Source organism: Typopeltis vanoorti, chromosome 6, assembly GCF_054136105.1.
Source record: "Typopeltis vanoorti isolate ZY-2024b chromosome 6, IOZ_Tvanoo_1.0, whole genome shotgun sequence".
Lineage (NCBI taxonomy): Eukaryota > Metazoa > Arthropoda > Arachnida > Uropygi > Thelyphonidae > Typopeltis > Typopeltis vanoorti.
This window is the reverse complement of record NC_143554.1, coordinates 156071238-156088789: the sequence shown is the minus strand read 5'-3', so window position 1 is coordinate 156088789 and position 17552 is coordinate 156071238. Positions and strand designations below refer to the sequence as shown.

The 17552-nt window shown below is 36.5% G+C and overlaps 1 protein-coding gene across 2 annotated transcripts in view; it reads right to left on the bottom strand.

Annotated features, from left to right (window-relative positions):
- LOC150106128 (TNF receptor-associated factor 5-like) overlaps window positions 1-12738 on the bottom strand; it is a 37929-nt gene extending 25191 nt beyond the window's left edge. The window contains exons 1-4 of one of the 2 annotated variants that reach the window (XM_090393879.1): window positions 12693-12738; window positions 10002-10249; window positions 7702-7827; window positions 5425-5499 (exon numbers count right to left, since the gene is read on the bottom strand). In XM_090393879.1, the coding sequence (XP_090250005.1) occupies window positions 5425-5499; window positions 7702-7827; window positions 10002-10232 (432 nt within the window). In that variant the 5' untranslated portion in view covers window positions 10233-10249; window positions 12693-12738. The other variant, XM_090393878.1, reaches the window with a different exon arrangement.
- Between the last annotated feature and the right edge of the window lie 4814 nt (window positions 12739-17552).

The following is a 17552-nucleotide window of genomic DNA, read 5'->3' as shown; positions in this document are numbered from 1 at the left end:
AGCAACCTATTAGACAAAAAATGTCATTAAATTAAATATATTACCTTTTACACCAGCACGCCATTATAAAAAGACTATGCTTCTAAGTAAAATATTTAATTAGGAATGGTTTGAGGAATCCTCTTTTGTAGAGCGGAAACAGGAATTCTGGTTCCGGAACATAACCGATGATTACAAAAAAAAATTGTCATATTCTCTGGAGCTTGACCAAACTTCTCGTAAGAACTGGAAATTAAAATGAATTAAAAGTGCAATATTTTTAGAACCAATCGATCTATTTTTATAATGTTATTATTATTATTATTATTATTATTATTATTATTATTATTATTATTATTATATAAGGTGCACCATGGAGTCAAAAGGCTCATCGCGGGAGACTCAACATTGACATACAACCGTTATTCACACAATACCTGTCATCCTTCCCCTTAAACTCATTCACAGATGAAGCATTGACAACCACCTCTGGCAACGCATTCCACCCATTTACAACTCTCCAAGCAAAAAATCTAGTAATAACACCCTTGTTAACCACACTCTTCGACAATCTCCACGGATGACCCCGCTTTCTCTCCCTTCCTTCACAGGTCATAAAAAAGTTATCAGTATCAATCCTATAAAACCCTTTTAATAATTTAATAATCTATCATATCTCCTCTCATACGTCTATCAACTAGTTTTTGAAACCCACAGACCTTCAATCTATCCTCGTAGGAGACATCCCACAGGCCTGCAACAATTTTCGTAACCCGCCTCTGAATCCTCTCCACCATTTCCACATCACCAAGAAATCCAGATGGCCAGATCTGTGCTCAATAGTCCAAATAAGGTCTTATTAATGCTTTATAAAGTGGGACAATCACTTCCTTATCCCTGCTTGTCAGTGTGTTCCTCAATAACCATGTAATCTGATGTGAAGTTTTGGCAACCTTTGCAATTACTAGATGACTTCTTCTTCTTCTGCTGCTGCTGCTGCTTCTCCCACTTAAGTGAGGTCACTGTTGATGATAAGTCTCCTCCACATCCTCCTGTCTTGGGCTGTCACCACATCCAAGTTCTTCATCCTCAAGTCCTCTTCTACCAGCACCCTCCATCTCTTCTTTGGCCGCCCACGCTTCCTCCTTCCTTGCACATCCATCTGCATGACCCTTCTTCCCACATATTCGTCCTCCCTCCTCATCACATTACCAAACCATCTCAACCTTGCCTGCTGTATCTTCGCTCCTAAGTTCGTAACTTTCACTGTTCCCCTAACATAGTCATTTCTCAGACGATCCTTTCTGGCCACACCGCACATCCACCTAAGCATTATCATCTCTGCTACTTCAATCCTGCTGATGTTATTTTTCCTCAGGGCCACAGTTTCTTTAGCAAAAGTCATAGCTGACCTCACTACTGTCCTATAGATTTTGCCTTTCAGATTGATCGGCACCCTCTTATCGCATAACACTCCAGCAATCTCCCTCCAGTTCCTCCAATCCGCTTGTATCCTGCATCCGACTTCCTTCTCAGCTCCTCCATCTTCTTCCACTGTTGAATCTAAGTATTATCTAAAGTCCCTCACCTTCCTGTTGACATTTCCTTCCAGCTCCAGATCTGTCTCCTGGCCGATCACTGTGCAACGCATATACTCTGTCTTACTTCTGCTCAGTCTCATACCTCTCTCTTCCAGTACTTTTCTCCATCTTTCCAGTTTAGTTCCCGCTTCTTCTCTTGAATCTGCACACAGCAGGATGTCATCTGCATACAACATTGTCCAAGGCGCATCTTCTCTCACCTCCTCCGTCACCACCTCTATCCCAATGTTAAACAGAAACGGACTTAATGCTGACCCTTGATGCAAGCCAACTGTTACTTGAAAACATTCTGTCTGTCCCAGACAGGTTCCAGCATTTGTCTTCACATTTCTGTACATCTCCCCCACCAACCTGACATATTTATCCGGAACCTTCTCCCTCAGACACCTCCAGACTTCTTGTCTAGGCACTCTATCGTATGCTTTCTCCAGATCAATAAATGCCAGATGTAGCTCCCGTTGTTTCTCTCGAAACTTTTCCATCATCTGCCATAACCCAAAGAAAGCATCTGTTGTTGATCTACCAGCATGAAGCCAAATGGTCCTTTTGCAATCTCCACCTGCTTCCTCAATCTTCCATCCAGAACCCTTTCTAGGATTTTCATTGTGTGTGGCATCAACTTTATTCCTCTGTAATTTTTACAGTCTTGTGCATCCCCTTTACCCTTGTAGATGGGGACAAGTATACTCTCCCTCCATTCCACGGGTATATTTCCTGTTGGCAAACTTTCATGAACAGGTCCCACAGTAGGTCAATTCCCTCTTTTCCTAGTGCCTTCCATGTCTCCACTGGAATCCTGTCGGGGCCCACCGATTTTCCATTCCTCTTCCTTTCATGGCCTCCGTCACTTCCACTCTACTGATGTTCTGCACCATCCCCTCAGAAGGCTGCCCATCTTCTCTGTGAGTCCTTGCATTTTCCTCATTCAAAAGTCCCTGAAAGTATATTCTCCATCTGTTTCTTATGTCCACATCCCTCCATAATACTCTTCCTTCAGCGTCTTTGATCTGCCTCACATGTAAGATGTCCTTTGCTGCTTTATTTCTACATTTCGCTAGTTGGTAAATTTTTTTCCCTTCCTTTGTTTGTAATTGATCATACAGATCTTGATATGCCATGGCCTTCGCCTAGTTAGCTTCTTATTTTCTCTTTCTGTACACCTCTCTGTCCTCTTCCACTCTTGACTCATCCCACTTCTGATTTGCCTTCCTCTTAGCTGTCACTGCCACTTGTGCATTATTATTCCACCACCAACCCTCCTTCTACTCTCTAATCTTTCCAGATTAGTCAATTTGTGAACTGTTGTTACCACTCCTAAATGATATCAAATGTTCTTCCCTCTTGTATAAAAACGAGTTCACAATTGCCATATCAAACGCTACTGCAAAGTCCACAACCCGCTCTCCTTCCTGGTTCATCATTCCCACTCCGTGGCCACCATGCACCCTTTCACAGTCTCTGTTCTGTCTCCCTATGTGTCCGTTCAAGTCTCCTCCGACAATCACCATCTCGTTTTCTTCCAGTTCCATCATTTCTTCATCTAACACGTTCCAGAACTCATCTTTCTCCTCTGCTGTACCTTCCGGGGCATATACACATAATACGAACAGCCGCTTTTCTCCAAGACCCAATTTTAATCGCAGGATCCTGTTGTTTCTTCTACCCACTTCCAGTACTTCGCCCTTCATTCTTCCACACACCACAATTCCTACACCATTTCTTCCCTCGTGATTCGCTCCAGAGTAGAACAATTTATATCCATCTCCCATTTCCTTTGCCTTTCCCCCCTTCCACCTTGTCTCCTGCACACATAAAATGTCCAACTTCCTCTTCCTCATCATGTCTGCCACCTCTCTTCCCCTTCCAGTCATGCTTCCAACATTCAGTGTTCCCACTCGCAACATCCTCTCCACCTGCTGGGCTCGCTTCTTTAACCGCACCCGCCCTTGATGCGGTAGCCCTCGTCCACTTCTCGCAGCTGTAGGGCGATGTGGCTGCGCGTCGCTTAAGGGGTAAACCCTAGCCCTTATATCATTTTCTCTTTGACTCATATCATAACTAGAGCTGGCAGTGAAGTTTTACGACCGGATGTCCTTGGGACCGGCACATATTGAGGCTAGCTTGCCACCTTGGGTGGCTGCATAAGACGAAATGACTTAGCAAGATAGGAAAGATTCACTCCTAGCCCTCGAATACTCTAATAGCATCAGAGGGAATGAACAAGGAGAGGAGAAAGAAGCAAAGAAAGAAGGGGAGGAACCAGTCTACAGAATAATATAACGGATGTATATTACATGAAGTAAGGCATCTGGTACCTCGGGTTTGCCATGCCTGTACTCACTAAAGTGAGCCCTTGAGGTAATTACTAGATGACTAGATTACTTTATTACTAGATGGTTTTGTTTGTAGAAGTATGAAGTCTGTTTGAATGCGAGAAAAATATGTCATATCCATAGAACTCTTTGAAGATTTTTTTCCCACTTTGGCCATGATATATAATTTTGGCATCCTAATAGGTGATATCACAAAGTTGAAACATAAGTATCAGATAATGTATGTGAGTACTTGATCGTTAACTAAGACTGATTTTTTACTATTTTTTTCATTGATTAGGTTTCACAGATTGTGTTGCATTCTGTCTTTGCTAACTGTGATTATATAATCCGATTTTTCACAAACTTTTATCTAAACTGAATTTTATCTGAACTGTTCAAAATGTTCGTAGCAAGGGAGGAAGATAATGAGAAATCTCCGACCTTATGTGGTTTATACGTTCTTCTAGTAGGGCAACTTAGGTGCAATGAAAACTTTTAAAAGCACGCTTCGTAGTGAACTTTCGGTAACCTTAAAAATCGAGAAGCAATGCCACTATCCGTGCATCTTAAAAGAAGAGTTAAACATGGCACGAAAAACATTTTGCATGAACCTTAATTTTTCAACTTTATTCAATTTTGAGAGCAAAGACAGCGTGAGGTCGGATATTGTTGCGTAGGCTTCACTGGATCACTAAACAAAAATAAATTATAAGAAGTATTAATTTACATAAGTAATGTACTTATTGAAATATTTAAAACAAGAATGGAAAGTGCGCATTTGCTACGAACTTGTTTGCTAGATCGCAGACGAACCAGCAATTTACAGACAAAATTTTCTATTGTTGGCGGTAGTAGAGGGTAGATGGCGTTATGCGTTGATGGTCGTAGTGTCGTTGTGATATTAGCAATAGCAGGTGGAGTAAGTTCGAGAACCAGTGAGTTGTGTATAGTTGAGTAGAATGTCCTCTCGCGATAATTGAGTTCAATGCAGGTGCACGTAATAATAATAAATATTAGGTTCTCGGATATAGAAAGTATACATCCAAGTTGCATACAAGTTGTTATAAACTTTAATTCCTAACTTTTTTGGTTTTAATGAAAATTATCCTTAGTTGTCACTGATGATTCATAGCGATTGATGATTTTAAAAACTTCTGGTAGAGCGTACAGCCGTGTTTTTCAAACTTTTTTTGACTACGGAACACTTCATAAATCCTGAAATTTTGACGTTAACACCTTGGTAATTTTGTAATGTACAAATTAATAATTAATTGGTAATTTAGCTGATTTTTATTATTAATCAATAATTGATAATTAATTGTTAATTAATAATTAATTAAACATCAATAAAACCATCATTAAATTAATTCGTTCTGACAAATTACAGTTGCCGCCATTATATATTTTTAAATCCTAATTGGTATTATTGAAGTCCGAAACAGTTCTACGGCATAAGAACTGGAGATTTTGGAAGGAAAATATGATGATAAGCTATTAAGCATATTTAGCTGATGTAAAAATATTCTTACCTGCACCTGTGGAATTTCCTGAGCACCACAAAAACGACACGCCATGATTTTAAATGGACATGCCACCATATGAATCTAGAAAAATAGCTGAGGTAAAAATTTCTCCATAAAGAACTGAAATATCTCAAATATTTATTTAACTTAGATCTTATGAAGCAGATTAACAATAGAAAGTTATCATACATACACACTTTTCACTTTCCAGTGACACAGGATAAAATAAAAGTTGATAAAATAAAACTCGGAGATTTGGTTTTACTTAGCAATGAGCAGTTTTATCTATATGCTCATGGTACCAGCCAATGTTTACAAGTAACGAAATGATCGTGGTAATTATAAATGCCATATTTCTTTAGAGCAGCGGTCGCCAAACTTCTTTGACCGTCGACCCCTTCAAGAGTTTCTTGACTGTTTATCGACCCCCTCTATTTTACTATTACGTAATTATAATAGGACAAGCAAAAAAAGACGCTTATGTGAGTTTTTAGATTGTTTATTTTATAGTTACAGTGTTTATTGTATGCATAATATAGTATATATTATTATATTGGCTTAACGTCAAAGGGATACGTTTTTGTTTTTGACGTCCTTCTTAACATTACATATCTGATAGGAGGGATAAATAATATGTAAAATATAAAATTTAATTTAGATAACAAAATAACAATAATACAATCTTACTTATATATATGAAATTAAGACTTAAATAAAAGAGCCAATGGGCTTCACTTCGGCGATGTAACATTATTTAAATGAAGGGGATATTAAATCCCAGATTCGGCATGAAACTCTTTGATTCCGATCTTTGAGTTTCTTATTTGGCTTTGAAATAATGTGGGATTTAATATCCCCTTCATTTAAATAATGAAAATAAGACTTTTATTAACTTAGTATACAATTTACTAACGTTGTCAATGTGAAGATTAGCAATGTTGGGTTCAAAATTAGTAAGTTTCAGCCTTAAATCACCACGGAATTCTATATCTAGCTTATTTCTTTGTTTTATTAAAATGGAATTAACATGACTGAAACCAGCTTTAACCATGTAAGCGCCGGCCGGGCGGGAACCACAGACATCCGTTTATTGGTAAATACGTCATTTTGGCCTACTTGATTGGCATCCGTAACTATTTTCATGACCTTGCTCCATCTTACAGGTCCTATTCATATCACTGTTCCAACGATTCACTCTTAATTGCGTTGTCATTCAGGATGGAGATAATCCAAGTTAACAGAATTAAATATTACCAGTACAATGATGTCTTATATTTTTCTATCGACCCCTGAGCCCGAATCGACCCCTAACAATGTTATATCGACCCTTGGGGGTCGATATCGACCACCTTGGCGACTGCTGCCTTAGAGCATTCATATATTATGGGAATTGTTCATTGTCAAGATTGAAGACACTTTTTTAAACTTCATTTAGACATTGATATGATCCTGTTTAAATCGTAACGGAAATTGCCCGATAAATTTTAAGAGAGGCTCTAAATCCGAAATATCATTAAAATTGTAACTTTATTCATTTAAAGTTACAGTTTTAATGACTTTAATGGTATTTTGGATCACTTCAAAGTTGGAGTCATTGCAATATTAATCTCCTTTGGATAATTTGTAGTTTCGAAATTATGCAAGGTAAAATCATGTCTGCAGTGCATGTCAAAAATCACAGTACGTTCAAATTGTCTTGAAAATTAATAGTATAACTATACAAGAATTTGATTTAATTTTAATGCTTGCAATCCCATATCTTTGACGAGAAAATTTTTGTTGTTATTTTACAAATCACAATTAAAAATTTATGGTTGTTTTGATCGATGTAAAATATCAGTCGTCGCAATTGGGCGTTCGATCTACCTGTATGTATCATTCCAAAATGAAAAAAAAAAGAAAAAGGAAAATAACTTGTTGTTTAGGGACTACCATTTCGAAAATAATGATTAGTAAATCCAAAACAAGAAAGATCGTAAGCAGAATGAAAAATTACCTTAAATAGTTCAATGGTCCTGCATGACTGTCCAGTTCAGATTAATAACAATAAGCGATCAGAGGTCGTACGTCTTAAATGCATTGGAGTGTTTAAACACCAACAAAAATAAAAACAATAATCAACCCGTATTTTAATAAAAAATCAAATTCGTGTTATGAGATCTTATCTGGACGTTATTTTATTATTTTATTTTTCTAATTGCTGCTCTTGGTAGAAGTTTTCGTATTACAAAATATTCAATAAAGAACGTTTTTCTAAAAGGATATAATACCAAGCATACTTACCAACAGAGTACTGAGCGTTACAACTTCGCAACAACCGTTTTGGCCGTTTCTGTTTCCGCTTTGTCTGTAGCCGCACCGTACTCGAAGGGGCAGTATCATTTCATAGTTCAGGGACTGTTGTGTCATCTATAAAACAAGATAAAGCTAAATGGTTATCACTAATTACGGTGAATTGAGGGTTTCAGTTAAAAAAAAAAAAATGGGTTTTCCACACAGCTAGAATTGAACATATTTTTTCACGCACGGCTTTTAAGATATTTTAGGAACATTTTAAATAACCGAGTTTGTCATTAACCAAAGCTTCTCTCCTTCAAAAAAAAAAAAAAAAGCTGAAAAGTTGAAGACTCTTCGCGTTCTAGACGAGAATCGAAAGAAAGCGAAGGCTCAGCTGCTCATACTCAAATCGAAAAAACGTTTGGAATAATGTTTAGCTAAGACGCAGCTGGTCTCCCCCTTCATTGAAACCGGCGTTTGTCAGGGAACTCAACAACTTCGTGGGAGGGGGCTGAAAAGTACTGATCACCACCTAGAACAAAAATGATATTAAAGCAACTGATAAAACCACACGAAAGAACATCTCTTACAGCCCTTTAACCTCCATGTTTCATCAAATTGTAACTTGCAACATATTAGAGATTTTGATGACTTTCGAAGACACAGAGCTGCAGGCCGTCATCAAGTTTTTCGCTGCAAGAAAAGTCCGCAACTGAGATTCAAGAAACCTTGTGAGAAACTATAGGGGACTGTGCCACAGCATATATAACAGTTACCACATGGGTGGCCAAGATTAAAACTGGGAATCATGGGATCATCATCAACGCATGCCATGATCCTTGATGATAGACGCCAAAAACCAGCCAAAAACATTGCAAAGACTCTGAATGAGTTAGCGTCATTATCCACCAACATTTGGACATTCAGAAGCTCTCAGCCAAGTGGGGCCCAAATGTTTGAATGCCGACCAAAAAATAGAACGTGTGCTGTCATCTAAAGGGATTTTTGGTCATTTTGAGAAATCAGGTACACATTTTTTGGCTCGTATTGTGACTGTTTATGAAATATGGCTTCGGCCCTATCACCCAGAAAACATACAACAGTCAATGGAATGGATATACAAAGGTTCTCCACCACCAAAGAAGTTCCGAATCCAAAGGTCAACAGGGAAGGTTCTTGCCATTGTATTTTGTGATATGGATGGTATAATCCTTACCAAGTACCTGGAAAAGGCGAAACTCTCACAGCATCATCAGTTTATTCAGCAATACTGAAGGAATTGAAGGAGGTACTGAACGAAAAGTGCCACAGGAAATTGAGCAGAGGTGTGTTGCTTTTGCAGGACAACGCACATGCTCGCACTGCTCCTGAAAGCCAACAGACAATACACAAGTTGGGCTTTCAATGTCAGGCTCACCCATCGTGTTCGCTAGACGTTGCCCCATCTGCCTATTTCCTATTCTGAAATTTAAAGAAACACTTGAAAATAATAAAATTTACTACAAATGATGAAGTCACGTTTGCAGGTGAGGACTGGTTTGTGCAACAAGAGACTTTTTTTTCTAAATAATGGCAGATTATGCTGCAGCGTTGTAACAAGTGTGTGACACTTCATGGGGAATATGTAGAATAATGTGTGAGTTACATAGTTCTACTTCAATTCCTTCATGGTTATTATCAGAACTTTTCAGCACACCCTTATATGCATATATGCAATATTTTGGAACAGACACCGGCAGCTAGAAAGCTTTGAGTATCCTTTTGAGTGAATTTACTGGTGCAAGAGACCCAGAGGAACTCAGACCCCTTTTCAGGCTTTTCCTGTCTGATTGTGCTGTTGAAATGGTTTACAAGTAGGTGTCATTGATTTTTATGATGTCAGAAGTCAGTAAACAATTGCAAAAATTGATTATTGATGGCTGACTCTGATTATGGCACCATAGTGCGAAGCAATTTATGTTTAGTTAATATAACAATCTATAATGTGAAAATACCTCGCAATGTATACGACATTTTAATTTCAAAAACCGAGGAAACTCCTTGTTTATATAAAACTAAGCCTTCCACTCTACCAAACTGCGATGTTTTAAAGTTTAAACAAAAGCAATGCTGAATAAAATATTATAAAATTTGAATTTCCTAGTTGAAGAAGAGTAGTTAAGAACAGACAAGAAGTGGCATTTTGATTGAGAAAAATTAATATAATAATAATATAAAAATAATATAATATAAAAATCTTAAAAATAATAATAATAATAATAATAATAATAATAATAATAATAATAATAATAATAATAATAACTTACGAGCGATCTTCTTTCCACCTTTCTACATTTGGGACATGTATACCACCACCCTTCGCTTGTCAATGGCTCGACGCATGTCAAACACACCGAATGGGAACACGAAGTTTGCAAATAATCTTCACTTAACCTTTGGCACAAAACGCACCTCAGAATTTCGGGAATGGGATCGACGAACTCAATGTCATTAATGGTTCCCAAGAACCAATGAGAAGGGACGTTGGGAGTAGCCATTTTTATCTCTTGCTTTCCTGGAATGAAGGAATCCAGAATTTGAACAAGTGGAATTGCATTTCTCTGATTTTTTGTTTAAAATATTTAAAATCATTTACAGAAGGAAGGTATTTATTTTAATGTTTCTTGTATTTATAACTTAGAATCTTCATTGTCAATCTGTATATCTGAAAATCTATTATCGACTGCATATACCGGCCATTGAATTAGAAACCTTTATGCAGATGTACGTACACGTTACTTATACAGCGTACGAGCAAACTTGGTCACGTGTATCCCCACGTGTTCTAGACAACTATTCAAGAATGTTGCTGGTCAGTAATCGTCGAGAGTGTTGATCATAAAAAACGAAAGATCTTTTGGAGTTACATAAAGGGATTATTGGATAGCCGTCCGACTAGAGCCACGATTCTGTAAGTAGAAGAGATGACTAGTTTCTAAACAGACGGAATATTCCGGGTGTTTAATCAGTGGAAAAATAACCTACGAGTACATTGTTGGTCTAAGAGGCATAACTGTCTGAAGACGGTTTGTCAGGAACAAAATCGCCATCGTCTGAGAAACAAACAGAACTTCCTGTGTGCAGCAATTGACCAAAACATTTGATGAAGGTTTTTCCCGACCCAAATCTCGGCGAACTTTGTGCAGGGAATTGAAGAGGATCGGTATTGGCAGTCGCATGCCTATACTTGAATCTGCTGAGTTCTGTGAAGTTTATAATTCAGGCTATGATAGGTTTAAATATCCTATTTATGCTGAAAATAAGTATTCTGTAGATATTGTTAATTCAAATTTTAAATTCAGGCAGGAAAAATCCCCTAATTTCTCTTTTTTCTGAATTTGTCTGCAACTTTCTCCCTAATGCACTACAGCAGACAAATCTCGTCCAACAAATATTTTCGTTTGGCGTAGAAGTCATTATCTGCTGCACCCTATGGACAGAATTCTGAAGAACAAGAATATTTTTAAACAAGTGTTATCATAAAGCGTGGACCACGTCAAAACGTCAAGGTATTTAAAAAATCAAGATATGAGAAAAAAAAAAACATAGCTCATTACAAAGTGCTGATAACTGTCCAGGAGGCTTAAGGGAACCACCATATTTTAAAATATCCACGACTCGATGAATAATACAACAAACATGACGTGAAAACTGAGAACATTCCTATTGATGCCGTAACATTTCAATGAACCCTATTACATTTTATTCAGACTGTTTTACTAATAATTATTTGATATTTACGAAAGATTTATTAAAAAATCGAATTTATTAATGTGACAAAAGAATAAGTCATTCCCTTTAATTAGGACTCGCACCCATAAATGCCTATAAAAAATAAAACATAAAAAAAGACAGAGTCCCGATATTTTTAATCTAACAAACAAGAACATAGTCCATCACGGCTCGCTATGGTATACTAATCTGCCCACAAAGTGCCTCGAAATTATCGCATTGAAGATAATTCAGACTGTTTAAAAACTTATAAATTATAGATGGAAACTCTAAGCAATGACTTATTGTTAATACAGTTATCATTTTTTTTTACATTCTCCTTATCCTTGGAAGTGATAAAGAATAAACATGGATACTAGAAGAATCTGTGATCAAATAACAGAATTCTTTGACACTCACTTATTATAAGAAAGACATTCACATTTTTTTTAATTAACAGACCGGAAAAAAAAGTAATGCAAGATGATTATAAAGCTGTAAAATATTCTTTAAGTATTCTTTACGATCTGCGTTATGAGGCAATTCTAGCAAACGAGGTTTATTTGCTACAGATATGGCAAAACGCTTCACTACTTTAAATACTAAAAAAAAAAATTAGGATTAAAAAAGAATTAGGAAAAAGAATGTATTTTGTAAATTAATGAATATAAACAAATGATTTAAACCAACTGCATATTTTAACCATATTTTACTATAATTACGAGATTCGAATTCCCAACCTATTGGTCGGAAAGTAGATATTCTAAACCGTCACCCAACCAGGCCGGCTTTGAAGGTTTCATTATTATTATTATTAAACCGTGTGGAAATACGCACCGTATTTAAACCTTATGTGAAATTGGCAACTCAACTCTCATCCGTTCACCTAAGGACAGATTCACTCCTTTATCACATCCAGAAGTCTATGAAGTGCCCTGTTCTTGTCACCGAACCTACTATGGACAGACAGGAAGAACTGCTGACATCCGCCTCAGTGAACACAAAAAATATATCCGGCACTCCGGCACTTTCGCTATCGCAAGTCGGGTCTGGCAGCCCATGCTTTGGATTCCCCTGCACACAGGATCAATTGAAAAATAAAAAGTACTGCACAGAAGTTTTACAAGTCAGAGAAGCTGTTCCTGGAATCAATATAAGCCTTGAAATATAATCCAAACCTCAACAAGTATGGCTGTATAAATCTACCAAAGATTTGGGAGACAGTCATCCTAAGACAAAATTAATACCTGCTTTTTTTCTCTCTTTTTTTTTTTAACTTAGATGGCGCTAATTAGCATTTTAGTCTTTGTGTTGCACGCTAGAATTACTCATACTATATATAGTTCGCCCACCGATTAGAAATCCCTCGACACTTCTGCGCATGTCAGAAAAAGGAGAATCCATTCCGATAATAGGGTAATCATTCCGTATTGTGGGATGAGTTGTTTATTATTACAGGTCGGAAAATTAACTTCTCTTTTATGATTATTTTAGTTAACTATGTTGCTTGTATAACAGTTGGAAAAATTTACCTATAAAGCACGTGATTTCGCGTGTTGGCGACCAATTCGTACGTCCTTCATTTCTTTCTCCCCTTCAGCATGAATCGACTATTCTTGGCAATACGCCAACCAGGGACTTACAAACTGTGGGCGAACTTTAGTCCCACTGTTACGCCGGATTGCTGTTGTCTCTCTGCTGTAACAAACTTTGTTTGTGTGCTCTGAAGATGCTGCCATGATAGAATACCAGCGAAAATATTAGCATTTAAATTAATAAATGGTTATTTTCTTATCAACCTGTGTTCGCATCTATACCGTTAAATTCAAATTAACATATTATTATTAAAGCTACTGAAACCAGGAATCGCTTATACTTCCAGTAAAAAAATCTGAAATCTGAAATCTCTCTCTCTCTCTCTCTCTCTATACTCTCTCTCTCTCTCTCTCTCTCTCTCTCTCTCTCTCTCTCTCTCTCTCTCTATATATATATATATATATATATATATATATATATATATATATATATATATAGAAAGTATTTTTAACTTGGGTATAGTTGTGTTAAAGATACCAAGCAATTTTAAACCTGGTTTTACTCCATTTTTTCCAAGTAAGCAAACAGACAAAATGTCAAGTTTTCGCCGGCAATTTATGCAAGACTAGCTGATCCCACAGGTAGTGCAAGACCAAGACAACTCGTGGTAGAGGTGGAGCAAGCTCTGATCACTAATCTTAATATTTACCCTTAATGCCAAAACACATCTCCAAGAAGGGGATGTATGATATTTTGTATTAGTGATTAGTGATCAGAGATTGCTCCACCTCTACCACGAGTTGCCTTGGTCTATCAGCTAGTCTTGCATAAATTGCAGGCGCAAACTTGACATTTTGTCTGTTTGCTTACTTGGAAAAAATGGAGTAAAACCAGGTTTAAAATTGCTTGGTATATATATATATATATATAAATCTCTCTTTCACTATATATATATTATGTAGAAAGTTTTAACTTGGGTATATATTATGTATTCAAGATACCAAGTAATTTTATATGAACTTGGTTTTCAATCCTATTTCCCAAGAAGCAAACAGACAAGAAAGTACGAGTTACCTCGACTGGCACTACCTTAGGGATCAGTTGATTTAGACTTGCAGTATTTCTAGGCACAAACTTTACCAAAGTTTTTTTACCTTGGGAATAATGTATATTAAGGTTGCCAAGTAATTTTATAAACTTAGTTATTTTACTCCTAATCCCAAGTAAGCAAGCAGTTAAGTTTGCGCCTGAACTTTGTTCAAGTCTAAAGGTGGTGCAACACCAGCGCAACTGATTGTAAAGGTGAGTAAAGCTCTGATCACTATTCTTAATATTTGCTATAATGTAAAACACATCTCACTAAGACATGTATACTGCACTATACAACTTCTTCATATCTATATCTCATCCAGAGATTCTTATTCAAAATAAAAACACCTTGTAGCAACTTGCATAGGTAAAGTTGATAAGGCTCTGTATTAGAAATACAATTTTATTAATACAGACCAGTTTACAATAAAAACATTTATTCAAACCTACCAGTTTCGCCAGCAAAGTGTCTGGCTTTTTCAAGGCAACACGGAGATATGAAAGTTAGTGAATGCAAATTAAAAGGAACATAAAAAACGTTGTAAACCAAACTAGTAGCTATGGTTACACGTTCCGCGTGACAGAGATGACTTATTGTTCTTATTCATTATCACGCATGCGTGTTTGTTGTAGACTTGTAATATGATTACTGGCTAGCTGTAGTTCAGATTGATTGAGAGAGAGGATCAAGTTTTTCGACGAACTGTTTAGAATTACACCCTGATTTCTGTTGAGGTTTCCGCCGGTTATTAGTACTATTGCGGCTTCCTTAAATACACGATGCCTGTAGTCGTCATCGAGATATGGCATGGAGCTGTTTTGCCAATCTATCGTGTGGTTAGACGTGCATAAATGATGTGGTTAGACGTGCATAAATGATGTGCTAAGCCGGAAGAAATGCTTCTGTTGTGGTTTACATCACCAACATGTTCTTTTTGTCTAATTTCTAAACTTCGTGAAGTTTGTCCGATGTAGGCAAGACCACAGGAGCAGGGAATGTAATATTCTCCTGGATATTTGTAGAACGGAACTTTATCTTTTGGAGATCCTAAAACTTGTCTGATGTTGGTGGTTGGTTTGAAGACCACTCGGATGTTGTGGGCTCTTAGTATTCTTGCTATTTGATAAGAAATTGACTTGATGAAAGGTATCACTACAGTAGAAATGTGCCGATGGTGGGATTCTTCTTGTCTGGAGTTGTCATTGTATAGATATTTTTTGATGATGTTTTGGTGGTCTTGCCTACATCGGACAAACTTCACGAAGTTTAGAAATTAGACAAAAAGAACATGTTGGTGATGTAAACCACAACAGAAGCATTTCTTCCGGCTTAGCACATCATTTATGCACGTCTAACCACACGATAGATTGGCAAAACAGCTCCATGCCATATCTCGATGACGACTACAGGCATCGTGTATTTAAGGAAGCCGCAATAGTACTAATAACCGGCGGAAACCTCAACAGAAATCAGGGTGTAATTCTAAACAGTTCGTGGAAAAACTTGATCCTCTCTCTTAATCAATCTGAACTACAGCTAGCCAGTAATCACATTACAAGTCTACAACAAACACGCATGCGTGATAATGAATAAGAACAATAAGTCATCTCTGTCACGTGGAACGTGTAACCATAGCTACTAGTTTGGTTTACAACGTTTTTTATGTTCCTTTTAATTTGCATTCACTAACTTTCATATCTCCGTATTGCTTTGGAAAAGCCAGACAGTTTGCTGGCGAAACTGGTAGGTTTGAATAAATGCTTTTATTGTAAACTGGTCTGTATTAATAAAATTGTATTTCTATTATAAAACGACCAAAAATGTATAATTTAAGGCTGTATTACTGTAAGACTGTATTACTAAAACCTTGGTTAAAAAAAAAAAAAAACACCTTGGTATTTAGGGTCTAGCTACTCACTGAGAAGACCTCAAAAAAGGTTGAAACCAGTCTGGGAAGTGACCCTACCCATAATGTATTGCAGTATACATCTCTTAGCGAGATGTGTTTTACATTATGAGAAATATTAAGAATAGTGATTAGAGCTTTACCCACCTTGGGACATAGAGCCCGTTCTCTTCTTGATGATCCAAATGAACTGCTTACAGAAATAAATCATCTCACTCTTATTTTTAAACAAAATGGATACTCTGAAAAAACGATTAAGAAATTTCTTCTGGATTCTCCTAAGCAGTGCACAACAGAAACTATTAATTCAAAGGTAGCACCTCCATTCCATACATTAGCACAGTCTCTAAAAAATTAGCTAAAAGTCCTTAAATTAGCTAAAGTCCTGATTAGAGAACGGGTTTTTAGGAAGTTTTTCACTACACTTCCTAAAATCCGTTCTCTAATCAGCCATCCAAAACCTTGTCATCATATTAATTAAATCTCGGTTCTAGTCATTCAATTTAATATATATGTATATATATATATATATATATATATATATATATATATATATATATATATATATATATATATATATATATATATATATATATATATAAGACATCATCAGTGCAATTATCGAACAACGATAAAAATTAAATTCAAAAAGAGTAGTGCGCATGCTTAAATTGGAATCCTTCTACGTATACAACTGTATACGTAGAGGGAAGCCAATTTAAATGTGTTCATGGATTAAATCTACTGGAATGAAATTAAAATAATTAAATTAAATTAAAATATAACGGATAAATTATTTAATACAATTGAGGATAACAATTTCCCAAACTTTTGGAATAGTGAGACAGTCGTTCCGATTAAGATTAAGTCTGTGATGTAAGGCTTCAGCATTTTCTTTATATAACTGTTCATGTTTATATATGGATCTATGTAGAAGCTTGTCTTTTTGCCATTTGATCCTGTGGTTAGCGTTTTCGATTCCATGTTGTGCAAGGAATGCGAAGTTTGATAAGGCGGATGTGGTCTTGATGTTCAGAGATAAGTTTGTTTATAGATCTTCCTGTTTTTCCATAGTAAAACAAGTTACACTTACACTTCGTATACGCCAGGTAGCATCTTTGCTGAAAGTTTATCCTTTTGAGAAGGTAACCAGTTGTGAATTTGGTTCGATGGGTTCATAGGTGGCAATGAGTTGATATATTTTCATAACTTTTGCCAAACGTTCAGAGATACCTCTAATATATGGTATAAGAATCCAGTGGGTTTCTCGTCTGCATTGATTTGTAGGAGAGTGATTAATTATTTTTGTTATTGGATTATATCCATTTAGTGAGGCTGTTTCTTTAATAATTTCCAATTCTTGTTTTAGGGATTCTTCAGATAAACAAATCCGGTGCTATCTGGATACTAAACATTTTATGATGCCATATTTTTAGATGGATAGTGAGCTGATGCATTGCGGATATAACGATCTGTTTTTGGTGGAAATTGATCCATCTTGTTTACCCTGGATGTGTCTATCAAGTAAGGAAATTTGATTATTCGTTTTCTAGTGACTTGATAAGAGGATGCACT